This window comes from Patiria miniata, unplaced genomic scaffold, assembly GCF_015706575.1.
Source record: "Patiria miniata isolate m_02_andy unplaced genomic scaffold, ASM1570657v1 HiC_scaffold_11, whole genome shotgun sequence".
NCBI lineage: Eukaryota > Metazoa > Echinodermata > Asteroidea > Valvatida > Asterinidae > Patiria > Patiria miniata.
Genome location: NW_024037049.1, coordinates 1690067 through 1704933, shown reverse-complemented (window position 1 = coordinate 1704933; position 14867 = coordinate 1690067). Strand labels below are relative to the sequence as shown.

The window sequence follows — 14867 nt, the reverse complement described above, 5'->3', positions numbered from 1 at the left end:
ATACTGTTTCCGCCTTGTCCTTCCGTGGGTGGGTGTGTGGGTGAGCTTGTCTTACATACGCAGTGTGGACTTCCGAACAAAAGACGTCCACATAATGTAGGTAGCACCGACGTTGTGTGGACTTGCCCCACGTCCACACAGTGTTTCCCCATTTCTGGAAAACAGGTTTAGAGGCATTTTTGGGTTAGGTTTATCTGTAGCAGAATGAAGAGAAACACTAAAGGGAATCATAGAAAAAAAATTGGGTTGAAAGAGTTTTCACAGTTTGAGAAAAATGATTTTTTTCACTGGTTTTTCTTAACTACACGAAAGCAATGGAAAGTCCACACTAGTCATGTGAAACAAGTATGGGTGTGTGTGTGGGTTTGTGAGCTTGTCTTACATACGCAGTGTGGACTTCCGAACAAAAGACGTCCACATAATGTAGGTAGCAGCGACGAAGTGTGGACTTGCCCACGTCCACACAGTGTTTCCCCATTTCTGGAAAACAGGTTTAGAGGCATTTTTGGGTTAGGTTTATCTGTAGCAGAATGAAGAGAAACACTAAAGGGAATCATTGAAAAAAATTGGGTTGTAAGAGTTTTCACAGTTTGAGAAAAATGAGTTTTTCCACTGGTGTTCCTTAACTACACGAAAAGAAAGGAAAGTCCACACTAGGTATGTGAAACAAGTCTGGGTGGGTGGGTGGGTGGGTGTGTGTGTGGGTGTTCCTGCATGGCATTACGCCTGAGGACAGACAACAAAAGGAGCACAAAGGGGCCATTGATCCTCGAAGGAAGGTGCCTATTGTCCTCGAACGCAGGTTTGTGTGCTTAGTCTATGGGAGAGTGTTATATTACAGGGACAAAGGAAAACACAAAGCCAATCCTCGAAAGCATAGCAAAAAAACGAATGTGTGGGTGGGTGTGTGTGTCCGGACAAATCTTGTCAGCGCGATAACTTGAGAAATTCTTAACATATGAACTTCAAATTTGGTTTGTGGATTGTCCTTGGTAATCTTAAGAAGCCTTTTGCATATGGGGCCGAAAGGTCAAGGGTCAAGGTCACAGTGGCTGAAACAATAGAAATTTTGTCAGCACGATAACTTGAGAAATACTTAACATATGAACTTCAAATTTGGTTTGTCGATTGTCCTTGGCAATTCTAAGAAGCCTTTTGCATTTGGGGCCAAAAGGTCAAGGGTCAAGATCACAGTGACTAAAACAAAAGAAATGTCAGCGCGATAACTTGAGAAATACTTTACATATGAACTTCAAATTTGGTTTGTGTATTGTTCTTGGTAATCCTAAGAAGCCTATTGCATTTGGGGCCGAAAGGTCAAGGGTCAAGGTCACAGTGGCTGAAACAATAGAAATTTTGTCAACGCGATAACTTGAGATATACTTTACATATGAACTTCAAATTTGGTTTGTGGATTGTCCTTGGCAATCCTAAGAAGCCTTTTGCATTTGGGGCCAAAAGGTCAAGGGTCAAGGTCACAGTGGCAAAAACAAAAGAAATTTTGTCAGCGTGATAACTTGAGATATACTGTACATATGAACTTCAAATTTGGTTTGTGGATTGTCCTTGGCAATCCTAAGGAGCCTATCGCATTGGGGGTCGAAAGGTCAAGGGTCAAGGTCACAGTGGCTAAAACAATAGAAATCTTGTATTTATTCTGAGATCATAGGGATTAGGGATTAATTCATATAAAACCTACAGAAGACACTAATGCTGTCAATGAACGTTCCATTTGACCAAGGTACATGTAAGTTGATGTTAGAGTGGTGTTATGTCATGGAAACAGTCACGGTTGCGGGGCATTTGTGTTTGTAAACACACCTGACTTGTTTTTATACGATTTTAGTCTCTTGCTGCCCTTGTAAAGTAAAGTTTATGTTATTAATGTTAACACATTGTTTATGTTCTTTACAATTCCTCTGCTGGCAGCAAAAAAAAAGACATAATAATAAACCAATTAATAAAGAAAAATAACAATAGCAAACTGTTTGCTCCGTGAGCAATATTGATGCAAAGAGCGGAATGAATGGAACCAAAATGCATGGTAAATGGAATCAAATTGCATGATGTATGACGTATATCATACAACAGAATATTGGTCAAAGAAATGGGGCAAATGATTGAATGTCATGTGACAAAATTCCACCAATCAAATGACTACAATCTATTAATGGGTTACATATTATAAAGTTGAATAATACACTATATGCAGAAGCTATTATTATTTTTACACTAGCCATGCTAGTGGGATGCCGTGCTTCGCGCGGCACCTGCTAGCTGGGTGGAGTTAGAGTAAACTTGAGGGATTTAGCACCATACAACGTTCTTTGCTGTGAATCCGAGAGGAATGATCAGTGCGCCTTCAATTGCTGGATGTTTTTGACCTCAATTTGTATGTTAACCCAAGTGGGCATGGTAATCCTTGGTGAAGCAATTTTGAAAAATGTGTTATTGTCAACGTTACAGTATGTTTAGCTAAACCAATGCTTTGTGGAGTGTGTTTTCATAGAGATAATTTTCTACCATTTCACTATTGAAAGCCTGAAAGACACAAATGTGGCAAAAAAAGAGAAAAACAAAGAAGAAATCATCATTTTCTGTATCTCCTAACCGTGAAGCCTCTCGATAAACCCTTGCATTTCCTCGCATTTTGTGTCTTCCCACACTTCTTTAGGTCTTTATCCCTAACCCTCCAGGGTATGTTTGCTAGAACCCTGCCAAGCACAGCAACATGCAACACTTGACTAAGTGACAAGCCTGCCCAGTGTAGCAAGATCCATCAGGGGAAAAGTCTCAAGGCCACACTGCCTCAGAGTCCGTGGTCACTGCACGCAGCAAGATACAACTGTGGCATTGTTCAGTGGGACTTAGCTCTCATTGTTTCAGAGCTGGCCATTCATGCACTGGTGTTGGCAGCTGAATGCATCAAAGTGCACCAGTTCTTTTCCACCTGGTGCACTGTGTTGCGTCTGGCAGGGTTAGGGTTATAACAAAAACGAAACACACAGATGTCAGACAGACAGACATCAGACAGCGTTAGATCTTTTATGTAAATATGAATATGAATTTTTGGTAATGCAATGATATTTATTAAAATAATGTAAATGTCATTGTCAATATGTACAGCCTTACAGGACCTCGGCATGTCATCTCTCTATGCACGACGCATGGCACGCCTGAGTGCCCGTATTTTTGGGGATGTTTTCAGACCAACCACCTCTCAGTCAATGAAAGTTGTACAACTAATGAGAGAGAAACCACGAGAACACAAACCAGAGGTTACAGAGTACTACCCACCGCACACCGAAGTCTACAAGATGATGAGAAGGCTCCAGTTTGTGGGACTTTACAGGTACATCTGTGGGTGCATGTAGTACAAAACATATACTGTCTACAACATTGCCTTTCACACTGGATCTTGGCAATTCCAAGAGAAGGTCCCCTCAAATTGCAGAATTTTCTATTCAGCTCAAATTTCAATGTCAATTTACGTGTGAAATCACACCTCAAAGGACATGAACAGTCAATCATGTGCCCTTTTAATACACAAGAAAACTTGTTCACCTCATTAATAATGCAAATTAGGCATATTCTTAATGAGCGATGTCCCATACATAACAATTTAACATATATTTTTTTTTAGGATTACACTAAAAGCTCCAAAGAAATAAAATGTCTTTTTTCTAATTCATCATGCGTTGGTCAGATATCCTAATTAGATAATTAATTTATTAATGCCCTTAGTACTGACTCGTTTTTATGCCCCGCGGCGAAGCCAAAGGGGCATACTGTTTCCGCCTTGTCCTTCCGTGGGTGGGTGGGGGGGGGGGGGTTTCCGTGGGTGTGTGTGTGGGTGGGTGGGTGTGTGGGGGGGTGTGAGTTTGTGTTACATACCCTATGTGGACTTGTGAACAAAAGAGGTCCACATAATGCAGGTTGTGTTAACCTTATGTGGACTAAGCCGTGTCCACATAAGGTTTTGCCCTTTCTGGAAAACAGGTTTAGAGGCATTTTTGGGTTAGGTTTATCAGTAGCAGAATGAAGAGAAACACTATAGGGAATCATAGAAAAAAAATTGGGTTAAAAGAGTTTTCACAGTTTAAGTAAAGTTATTTTTTGTACCGAGTTTTCTTAACTACACGAAAACAAAGCAATGTCCACACAAGGTATGTAACGTAAGTCTGGGTGTGTGTGTGTGTGTCCGGACAAATCTTGTCAGCGCGATAACTTGAGAAATACTTAACATATGAACTTCAAATTTGGTTTGTGGATTGTTCTTGGTAATCCTAAGAAGCCTTTTGCATTTCGGGCCAAAAGGTCAAGGGTCAAGGTCACAGTGGCAAAAACAAAAGTTATTTTGTCACCGTGATCACTTGAGATATACTTTACATATGAACTTCAAATTGGTTTGTGGATTGTCCTTGGCAATCCTAAGAAGCCTATTGCATTTGGGGCCAAAAGGTCAAGGGTCAAGGTCACAGTGGCTAAAACAAAAGAAATTTTGTCAGCGCGATTACTTGAGAAATACTTTACATGTGAACTTCGAATTTGGTTTGTGGATCGTTCTTGGTAATCCAAATAGGCCTATCGCATTGGGGGTCGAAAGGTCAAGGGTCAAGGTCACAGTGGCTAAAACAATAGAAATCTTGTATTTATTCTGAGATCATAGGGATTAGGGATTAATTCATATAAAACCTACAGAAGACACTAATGCTGTCAATGAACGTTCCATGTGACCAAGGTACATGTAAGTTGATGTTAAAAGAGTGGTGTTATGTCATGGGAACAGTCACGGTTGCGGGGCATTTGTGTTTGTAAACACACCTAACTTGTTTTGTATGCTCTCATCATTAAACCCAGCAAATTGTGGAGAATGGTCAACATATTGTTTCATCATCTAAAAATTGTACTTGTCTTATTTTTTGCAAGATTTGAATAATTCAAGCTTTGTACTCTAAATCTGCTCGTCGTTCGTGTAACTCGTTCCTGGAGGTGCAGTATCACACCGGAATGTCAGTTCTCAACCACTCCAGTGTGGTGTCGTCAAGGTCGATCAGGCTGGCAGGTCCGTTGGGAGGGCTGAAGATTGGACACTCTTGTAGGATGTGCGTGGTCGTCTGTGGGGACCCACAGGGGCAGGTGTCGTCGGCTCTGGTGCCGACTAGGTGGAGGAACGAGTTGGTTTTTCCCCACCCGGTCCGTAGTCGGTTGAGCCTAACCCAGGGCTTGCGCTCGAGGTTGTGCCCTGCTGGCTTTGTTGATGGTACAGGCATGAACTCGTGCAGGCTGGTGGTCATGATCTCCCACTGCTCTCTCCATCGGTCTGCTACCCAGGACGGGGAGAGTGAGGGGCCGTTCTTTAGTTCACAAGCACGGGTTACGAAGTGCTGGCGGTTGATGGAGGGCAGTTGTCAGAGATGTAGGGCACTAGGCTACAAGGCGTGCTAGCTTTCTGAGAAAGCTTGAGAGTCAGGTGGTCACGTCTTATGCTCGCGGGTGGGATGCCTGTGACCATGGGCAGTAAGCTTGCTGGTGTGGGTGCCATGGTACCGGAGATAAGTCGTAGGATGTCATTGAGCACTGTGTCTATTGCTTTTGTGTGGCGGCTCTGCGACCATACGGGGGCTGCATACTCTGCGGTTGAGTATGCCAGGGCAAGAGCAGATGTGTGGAGGGTTGCAAAATTAGCGCCCCAGTGGGTGCCAACAAGCTTTTTGAGGATGTTCACTCACTTTGATGTCTTCTCTGCTACTTTCTCTTTAGGCTGCGGTCGAGCGTAATGCCAAGGTAGACCGGCTGGGGGTCAAATTTAAGTTTGCTGCCATTGAGGTTGATGGTAAGCTCCTTCTTAGCCAGTCTGTTTGCTAGGTGGAAGATGGAGCATACTGTTTTTCAGAGATGCCACTTTTCAGGTTTAAACCTGAATTCAGTTTTTTTTTTAAAAAGTGTGACAAATTAAAAGTGCTGGATTTGGTCTGAAACATCCAGAAAACACATTTTTGAAAAGGGGGTAAGGGTAGTTTCAGCTTTTTTAGTAGTGTTTCAGGCTTTTTATTGATATATTTGTGGCATCTCTGGTTTTTGACTCGCTCAGCTTCAGGTGCCAGTGATGGTAGTAGCTGCACAGGGTGGAGAGATCATCTTCGAGTGGCTGCTGGATTTCCTCAAAGGTTTTTCCAGTAATACCTAGGGCGCTGTCATCGGCGTAGACATACTGTTCCAAGGTGGTGTTCGGGAGGTCGGCAGTGTAGATGTTATATAAGATGGGTGCGAGCACTGACCCCTGAGGAAGGCCATTCCGTAGGCATCGCTTTCTGCTTTGGTCGCCACTGGAGGTCTCAACAAAGAACGTACGATTCTGCAACAGAGTCATTATGAATTGCACAAGCTTTACATCTGGTATAGTTCTTAGCAGCTTCAGGTACAGGCCGCGATGCCAAACGGTGTCATATGCGGCTGTGAGGTCTACGAAGACTGCCCCAAGCTTCTCTTTTCTCTGGAATGCGGCTTCGATATCATTGACGAGGCGTGAGATCTGGTCCGTGGTAGATCTTCCCTTACGGAAACCAGCTTGCGCGTGTGGTAGGCTCAGTTCTATGAGGTCACTGATGCGTGCGAGAATTACCCTCTCCATTACTTTGAAAGTCATACACAAGAGAGAGATGGGGTGGTAGCTCTTCGCCTCGTCAGCAGTTTTTTTGGGCTTGAGTACGGCGATAACTTTCGCTTTTATCCAGACCGCTGGGATCGACAGTGTATCCATACAGTTGGTTAGGAAGAGGCGGAGCCACTCGACAGCCTGAGGTCCTGTATGTCTCAGAAACTCAGAGTGTACCAGGTCTATGCCCAGCGCTTTCCCATTCCTCAGACAGAGAATGGCTTCCATGAGTTCTTCTTTGGAGATTGGCCCTGACAGGTCGCTTGAGGCGCGTTGGGTGGAGATAAGTTCTTTTATTTCCTCATTGACTCTTCGGTTGTGGTTTTTGGCATCAGTTGAGCGGTCTTTCCATCTTCCGTTGTCCACAAGGACAGATGCAATTGAGTTTGCAGGAACTGGACAGGGCTTTGGTTTACTGCCTCGACCAGTGAGTCGGTTGATCGTGGTCCACACCTTCCGGCTGGAGTGGGTGAAATCAATGGTGGTTACCATCTCTTCCCATCTGGTACGCCTTTTTTCACCGAGGGTATGCATAAGTATATCAGCTTTGTCTGCTTTCTCGGTGTCACTCGCGTCGTTGTACTCCTTGAGTAATCGGTCACAGTCAGCATCCCAGCATGGAATATACTGGCCACGTCTTCCGCGAGGAATGGATGACTTTGCAGCAGATGAGAGCATATTGGTGAAGGCGGTGCATACTTTGGAGGCGTTCCCGGATGGGCTTGGGAGGTCGAAGGTGAGGTCGTCTGTTAAGGATGTGAGCTTGTTCCAGTCAGCCTTCTAAAGTTCCACCTCTTTTTGTTGAGGGAGGTGATCTTTATTTCGATCTTTGTGCCGATAACGATAGGGCAATGTCCGGATCTTGGGAATTTGTCAAGAATGATGCGTTCGCAGTTTTGTGAGATATTGGAGGAGACGAAGCTCAGGTCTGGGTTCGACCACTTCTTGTGCCGACCAGAGAAGAAGGTGAGGTGGTCTTTTGAGGCGTAAAGCAGGTGGAGATCAAGCCTTTCAGCCCAGTTGGCGATGACATCACCATTCAGGTTGGTGTCACGGAAACCCCAGTTTGTATTGCGGCTGTTGAAGTCACCACAAACGATGGCAGGGACTGTAACCAGAGGCAGGTTGCATTGGGTGACCGTCGATGGGGGCGGCTTGTAGAGGTTTACAACTTGGTGGTTATTGGCAACGATGGTTATCCATTCAGTTGGGCTGTCTGCAGTCGACTTTTGGTCCAACTTGGCAGTGATACCATCGCGTGCATATGAGGCAATCCCATGGTGTTTGCTGGGGATAAACTCTATAGTGTTGAAGCCTTCAATTTTGAGCTTTTGTTCATCCTGCATGTGGGTCTCCTGCAGGAGTATGATGTTGGCTTGATGTTTTTCAGCCAGGTGTCGGACGAGATCACGTTTGGCTCTGGTGAGTCCTTCGACATTAAGTTGGAGTATACGAATCTCGGTAGTAGACATTGTCTCGTTTTAGGGGAACGCCCCGGATTCGTTGGCCAATAAGGTGAGATTGGATGGATCTAACCTTGATTGGCGGTTGAGATGGTTGACATTCCTTAGCGATATCGCGTAGGTTGAGTTGTGTTGCTGGCTTTGGTTGGCTGTAGCTTTGCAGACTTGTGAGCTTGTGAGCTTGAGCCGTAACGGAGATCACCACGAGAAGATAGCCAGCATGATCCCTCCTGCTGATCATGGATCTGCTGATCATGGATTAATCTGAATAATTTCAAACTATAACTAGAATTGTGTTTGTGGACAAACACGTAGCTGTTTCGACTGTGTTAAAATATTGGGCTGTGTAAAAGTGAATTTAGTGTTATAAATTAGCAAAAGCGTCCATTTGTACATTATGTAATTGGACAATATTTCACAAGCTGCGTTGATGCCATTCTACCGCGATTCTACCGCGATGGGTAATCCAATAATAGGATCTTGGTGGTTGCAATGAATGTTTGAAATGACCTTGCAGAGTGCACTCATCATGCGGTACATTGCATTCACTGTGTGCGTGTTGAGATTTCTTCCGGTGCACACAAAGCTGGTTTTCTCGTAATAACATTTTTATCGGACGGGCAATGCTGGGGTCAGAATCACTTTTCATGGGATTATAGGGAAGAATAAACAATAAAAACTTCATATCATTGAAAATCTGAATAAGTGGAGAATTTGAAAATACCAAAACCTCAATTGTTGTTTTTTGCTACTTTGTCCGGGTTTCGTGGTAACGGGCCACATAGGGTGGTCTAAGTGTGTGCCAGGTTTGAAGTCGATGTGGGAAAAGAAGGGGGAAAAAGGAAAAAAGAAGGGAAAAAAACCAAAAAAAATTGCTGTTTTGGTGTGTGCACAAAACAAGCGCCCCCCCCTCCCTCGCGACGCCTATGTCCCAAAGAACTCCATTTGTGATTGTTCTGAAAAGGAGTAACAGGCCTCATATGTGAATTATGTCATCAACTTGTTTTTGTACACACAAAGGTTTTGTGGAATTCGGAACAGATGACGGATAAACACGCAATGACTAAGGCTGGAAAATATGTGTCAGCTACCTGTGCCTTGGTCCAGTCATGTCAAAATAATCCTAGCCTGAACTGGTTAAATACAGGTATATTGTTATTCTTTGCAAAGGTGCTGCTCTACCATTTTCAGTGACCGTCAAACTTAAGACACTATTTGCATATTTTTCCTGATTGCTTTTCCTGGTGTTTGTCTTTGACAGGGATGAACATGCTGATTTCCGTGCTGAGATGAGGAGAGTTGCTCGTCTTAAAGGGAAGGCCCCGCCCAAAAAAGGAGAGGGCAAACGAGCAATGAAGAGAAAATGATCAGCCAATTTGGCAAGCATTGAACCTTACAAGTCTTAGATGGATGCAAGGAGACTGTTAATCATCCACATATGGATGTACAAGTACTAAGAGTTTGATCAAGGATGTGTCAGAGATGAATGACAAAGTCTGTATCTGACCTTAGTTTGCAGATGCAGTCTTTGTGCTGCAATAAATGCATGTATATAGAGGAGTTATGTCTTACAAATTATCAAGGCCAGTCAAAAAAAAAATCAGCAAGTTTCTCGTCCCCGTCCACTTTTCTCTCCCACAAAGATGCAAAAAAGCTTCTTTTTTGGGGGTGTGATTTATTTGGATGTTTCGGATTTCATGTAGGCCTACTTTCTAAAACAGCCATTGTTTCCAGACAATTGTTTCGAAACAGTGTTAGTTTCAGGTAAGATCTCCCCCCCCCCCCCCCCCCGACTCCTGTCAACAGCATTTAAACACCTTTTTTCCCTGCCCGGCAATTTGGGTACTTTAATTAATCTGATTTGGCAGAGACATCAACCAACTATTGTAGATTTGGGCCGAACATGAACTTCTCATGTCATCATAACCTCATCATGTGTCACATGACATCACATACATGTATGTGTCCAATTGCTTGTAACTTGGTATGACCATGCAGGTATACCACAAAGTGAAAATCCACACTCATTGGAGGGCTCGTAATTTTGAATCTAATTGTCTTATGATGAAGTCATTCATATAGACCTTTGGGAAATTTAGTTAGCTACGTTTTGATATCCCATTTGCTACTAAAGACTGTATATCATCCAAGATTGACAACAATTTATGAAAAATGCTGCATTTTGAAAACTTTTCAAACTGCATAATTTTTCAAAAACTGTTGTTAGTGTTGGATGATTGGTAGCTTAACAACATTCCCCAAAGGTCTATACAAAGGACGTTATTATTAAATGATCAGATTCAAAATTATGTCCCTCCAATGAATGTAAACTTTCTTATTTTTTGGTTGTGTTTAGATGAACACTGTAGGGTGTGATGACATCGTCACATGTTACGTGACACCACATTAAAGATCCATTTTTCAAAGGCCTATATATACAGCTACACAGCCATGTGGTTGTGAAGGCCTAAGCATCGCTGTTGTTAAACAAGTTAATCCCAATATGTACTTGGACGCTATAACAGAGCAGTGAAATTCATGCACCCCCAAAAAATGGCTTTTTGAATGTTGTGTTTCTCAGAAAATATGCTCAGTATGATTGAAATGTAAAATTATAACAGAAGAAGAAATTCTAAACTTCATGTCAGTGAAAAAATTGCTGTCATCGATTGCTGTAACGTCGATACTGGTTACTGGTAAAACTGACCTTAAAGTTGAGAAGAAATCATTCGAAAATGTTCCCGAATCTATGTATTTATCTCAATTTTTAGGAGTCCCCTCAAGTTGTTACTTCAGGAGTAGCTGAACATTGATATCATTTCAGTATATTCTGAAATTCAGCTTAATCTATCGTTGCAAAGTCTTGTGTGACATCTTGAACTACCTCCAAGAGAAATTTTGACAAGGATTTTTGGCTGACCAAACTCACGCACATGTACATGGTTTTCAGGTTGGCCGATTTTGGTGCAACAATGCTGACGAAGTGCATATTAGCATACATCATTAACGTAACTCGGCGTGACTTGCACGGGTCTCGGTATCGACGATTGGAAGCCAGCAATAACTCGTGAAGGAGGCGATGCTGCAAATTTTTACTGCACACCATAGTAAATGGGAAACTTATTAATATTCGCGAGGCTTGCAAAGAATTGACAGATATTGTTGAATAAATGGCCCCTAAACCAGCATTGATATCGATCATTCCAGGATCATGTAGGCCAATGATTGGCAAAATAAACAACAGTCCTGTGGTAGCTTGTAACAATACAGCAGTACACATGGTACACATGCACTCAACCACCATTGTGTGAGGACTTACCGGTACGCGGGCCTGTGAAACACAGTTGCTATGCTCTTGTGGAATAAGTCTTAACACGACATGTTCGTACTGAGGATGTTAATAATGAAAGCGTGGATCTGGAATTTGCTTCTTTTTTTTCTTCTTTTTTTGGTAAACACGTCGCCCACGGAAAAATTTACTTTTTTCTTTACCGAGCATCTTTGTAATACTGGACACAATGAATATATGTAAACAATATTCCAGGTTCCTATGAAAAAAACTTCTTGTAATTTGTTTTGATATGGCAGCAGAGGTTTATACCCTGTACATCTGTTGTAATGCAATGAAGATGACTAATAAAGCATTGAATATACAGGGTGAAGCATATTGCATGCATATTAAAGCTAAAATATGGCCCCTCAGCATAAACACAAAAAGTCTGGAATTATCGCAGAAAGAAAGGTCACAAAATTGGAGCATTTTAACTGTTTATTTCTTTTAAAAGGAGTAACAGGCTCTGTCCATTAACAGCGGCCATTCCCCAACCTGGTCATCCCGCATTGAAGACTGGCTCCTCACACTGTTATTCCCTAAAAACAACAACCGTGTCGTTTATTGAATTCTTTAATTTTTATTTGACACAACTTGCAATTGTACAATCCCAATATCTACAGAACTATACACCCTACCTGGATGGAACTTCTACTTGTAACTGTACATGCCAGATGATACCAAAATAATTGCCGAAACAGCCCTTTGTTTGTCCACATAAATAGATCTATTTTTTTATTTTATTGATTGTAATCGTCAATTTGAAAAATGTTTCCAAAATGTTTATTTGTTTCCAGCAAAATTGTAGCCATACGACCACCACCTTCACGACCACCTTCAAAATGGGGGCGCTCTTCAAAACTGACCATTATTATGCATACTGCAAACTTATGTAACCATTTTCACGGCGCATTGTGATGGCTTTTTAGCAGGTTTTCTTTTTGGATTGATGTCAGAACTCTCTTACCATTTACTAAAATAAATGCTGTACAAAGAATCCAGAGGGGGGCCGAGTGCCCCCTCTGCGCCCCCCCCCCCCCCCCCCCACTCTGGATACGCCACTGAAGTGGGCATTTTCCCGCTAAGCGGGCGAGACGAAGCCTTGCAGATAAGATAACTTATTACATCTGAGTGAAAGATTACAATTTCAACAATTTCATGTAGTTAAAAATACAAAACATACATAAATTACATTGTCAGGATAAGAAATACCCAGAGGTGTAGTAAATCTTCAACCCCGTGTCTAAAATGTATGACTATGATTGTATTTTATGATCTTGACATTGCTATTTATTTTATAGAATTATCTATGTTGTTGTCCACTATTTAGAATTATTCTGATAAATCTTTCTTTCTTTTCACGACAATACTTCTCCGCGGGTTTTTTCCTAATCATTTTATGGTATGAACTTATAACTTTCAACATATATCAAGTGCATATTACTCTGACGTCATGATGACATCATCGGGTGTCAAATTACAGGCGATTTAAGATTTCTAGATTTAATCTTTGAAAATCAATATAAACCTAGAGATTCGTGTTTGTTACAAATGCAGAGTGGTCAGGTAGACAGTTTATAAAACACTGTCCAGTTAAGTTATGAATATATTTATGTAAGAACAAAGGATAATGAAATTAAATCCTTTCCAGGACAATCAATTATTTTGCCAGACCAGCCTGGCTACACTACATTTCCTATGTTCTATCATGATCTGTGCTATTTTGTGTATGTTCCTCTCACTGTATCGCAAAACCCGTGGTTTTCCAAGTCTTGTTTCACGTGCCATTCATGATTGTGTTCTCGCAACGATGCGACACAAGCTGTAGGCCTATACACGTATCCGGTGCAAACGCACATTTTTGTACGGTCAATCCGAACAGCTGTTGAAATTATTCATTAGCTGCAGTGTCAAAAAAGCACATGCATAACTAGGTACCGCTGGCCTCAGATTTAAATTATTTTACAACCATCCGTTGATGGGATATGACGAAAAGGTCCAAAAATTTAACAAATCATATAAAATCACATGATGACGTCATCGTGACGTCACTGTATTTTTGTCTATTATATGTTCCGGAATACATGCAGACCGAGATTGAACCCAATCGGACCAGGTTCTGTAGATATTGGGCCTTAAAATATGCACTTTTAGGATGACGTCACGTGACACGTGATGACGTTATGTTGATGTCATGATCTGGCATACATCTTCAGATGGTGTTCTAAGTGTGTGCCAGGTTTGAAGTCGATCAGATTATATTTTATGTAACTTTTAGTAATTAGAAGAAAATATTAAAATTGTTAAAATTAACACAAATCAATGATGACGTCACGATGACGTCACTTCAGATTTTGAATGCTTTTATCAATACCTACCTACCCACCAAACTTTTTAACGATCAAACATACCCTTATATGTGAATATAAAAAAATATGTTTTTGATGAAGTCATGATGACGTCACACATTTAATGAAATTATGTGCATCTATCTATGAACTAACAAACCTTTTACAAAAAGTATTTTGAATTTACCACATTCCGTTGATGAGATCCAAAATTGAATAATTCATATAAAATCACACGATGACTTTTTCGTGATGTCACTGCAATTTTTGTCTATATAACGTCTCGGAATACTTCCATACCGATTTTGAACCAAATCGGACTTCCGTTTGTGAAGATAAAATATGCACTTTAGGATGACGTCACGCGACACGTGATGACGTCATGATGATGTCATGATTCAGCCTGAATTTTCAGAAGGTGTTCTAAGTGGGTGCAAGGTTTGAAGTCGATCGGATTTGAAAAAAAGTCCAGGAGTGACTTGTAGAACGAAAAAACTTTCACTAACAGCGAGCTTCATGTGTTCATGAAATTCAAAGTGAATGCACTCGACTTTATATACAACCATTCATAATTATTGCGGACGTAGTTTGCCCAACAGTTTTGGCATGACAAAAATGTATACATGACGTATGCGTACTAATACAGGTTGATACATTACTTACCTTTAGATATGAACACCAGTCAAAGGGCTTATTTTGACAGTGCAGTGTAGATTTTTTTGTTCATTATAAGATTTCCAAAGGGGGGGGGGACGGACAGTTAGGCCACTGAGCGAGACTCAGATATTTTGACTTGACCTTCTCTGAGACCTTTGGCAAGTTGCCGTAGAGCTCGGTGTTCGTCATATGGGCCTTCCAGCTGATGTTGTGTGCCATCCTGAGCATCCGGGTGTAGCACCCATCAATTGGTCTGGCCTGCTGTGAGGGTCCACGTCTCGCTACTGTAGAGAAGAATGGTCTCCATCGGGGATGACAACTTTGGCGCTGGTGACAGTGTAGGTACATGTATAGCCTCAATGGCTTTGAGAGGTCGAGGGAGGACTCCACATGCCTTCAAGATCTTGATC

The 14867-nt window shown here is 41.8% G+C and overlaps 1 protein-coding gene across 1 annotated transcript in view; it reads left to right on the top strand.

The window, feature by feature from the left end:
- Nucleotides 1-12819, top strand: part of LOC119741597 (28S ribosomal protein S33, mitochondrial-like) — a 28287-nt gene extending 15468 nt beyond the window's left edge. The window contains exons 2-3 of the mRNA XM_038217415.1: nt 3127-3352; nt 9383-12819. Of these exons, the coding sequence (XP_038073343.1) occupies nt 3127-3352; nt 9383-9488 (332 nt within the window). The 3' untranslated portion in view covers nt 9489-12819. The remainder of the gene's footprint in view (nt 1-3126; nt 3353-9382) is intronic.
- Nucleotides 12820-14867: the final 2048 nt, after the last annotated feature.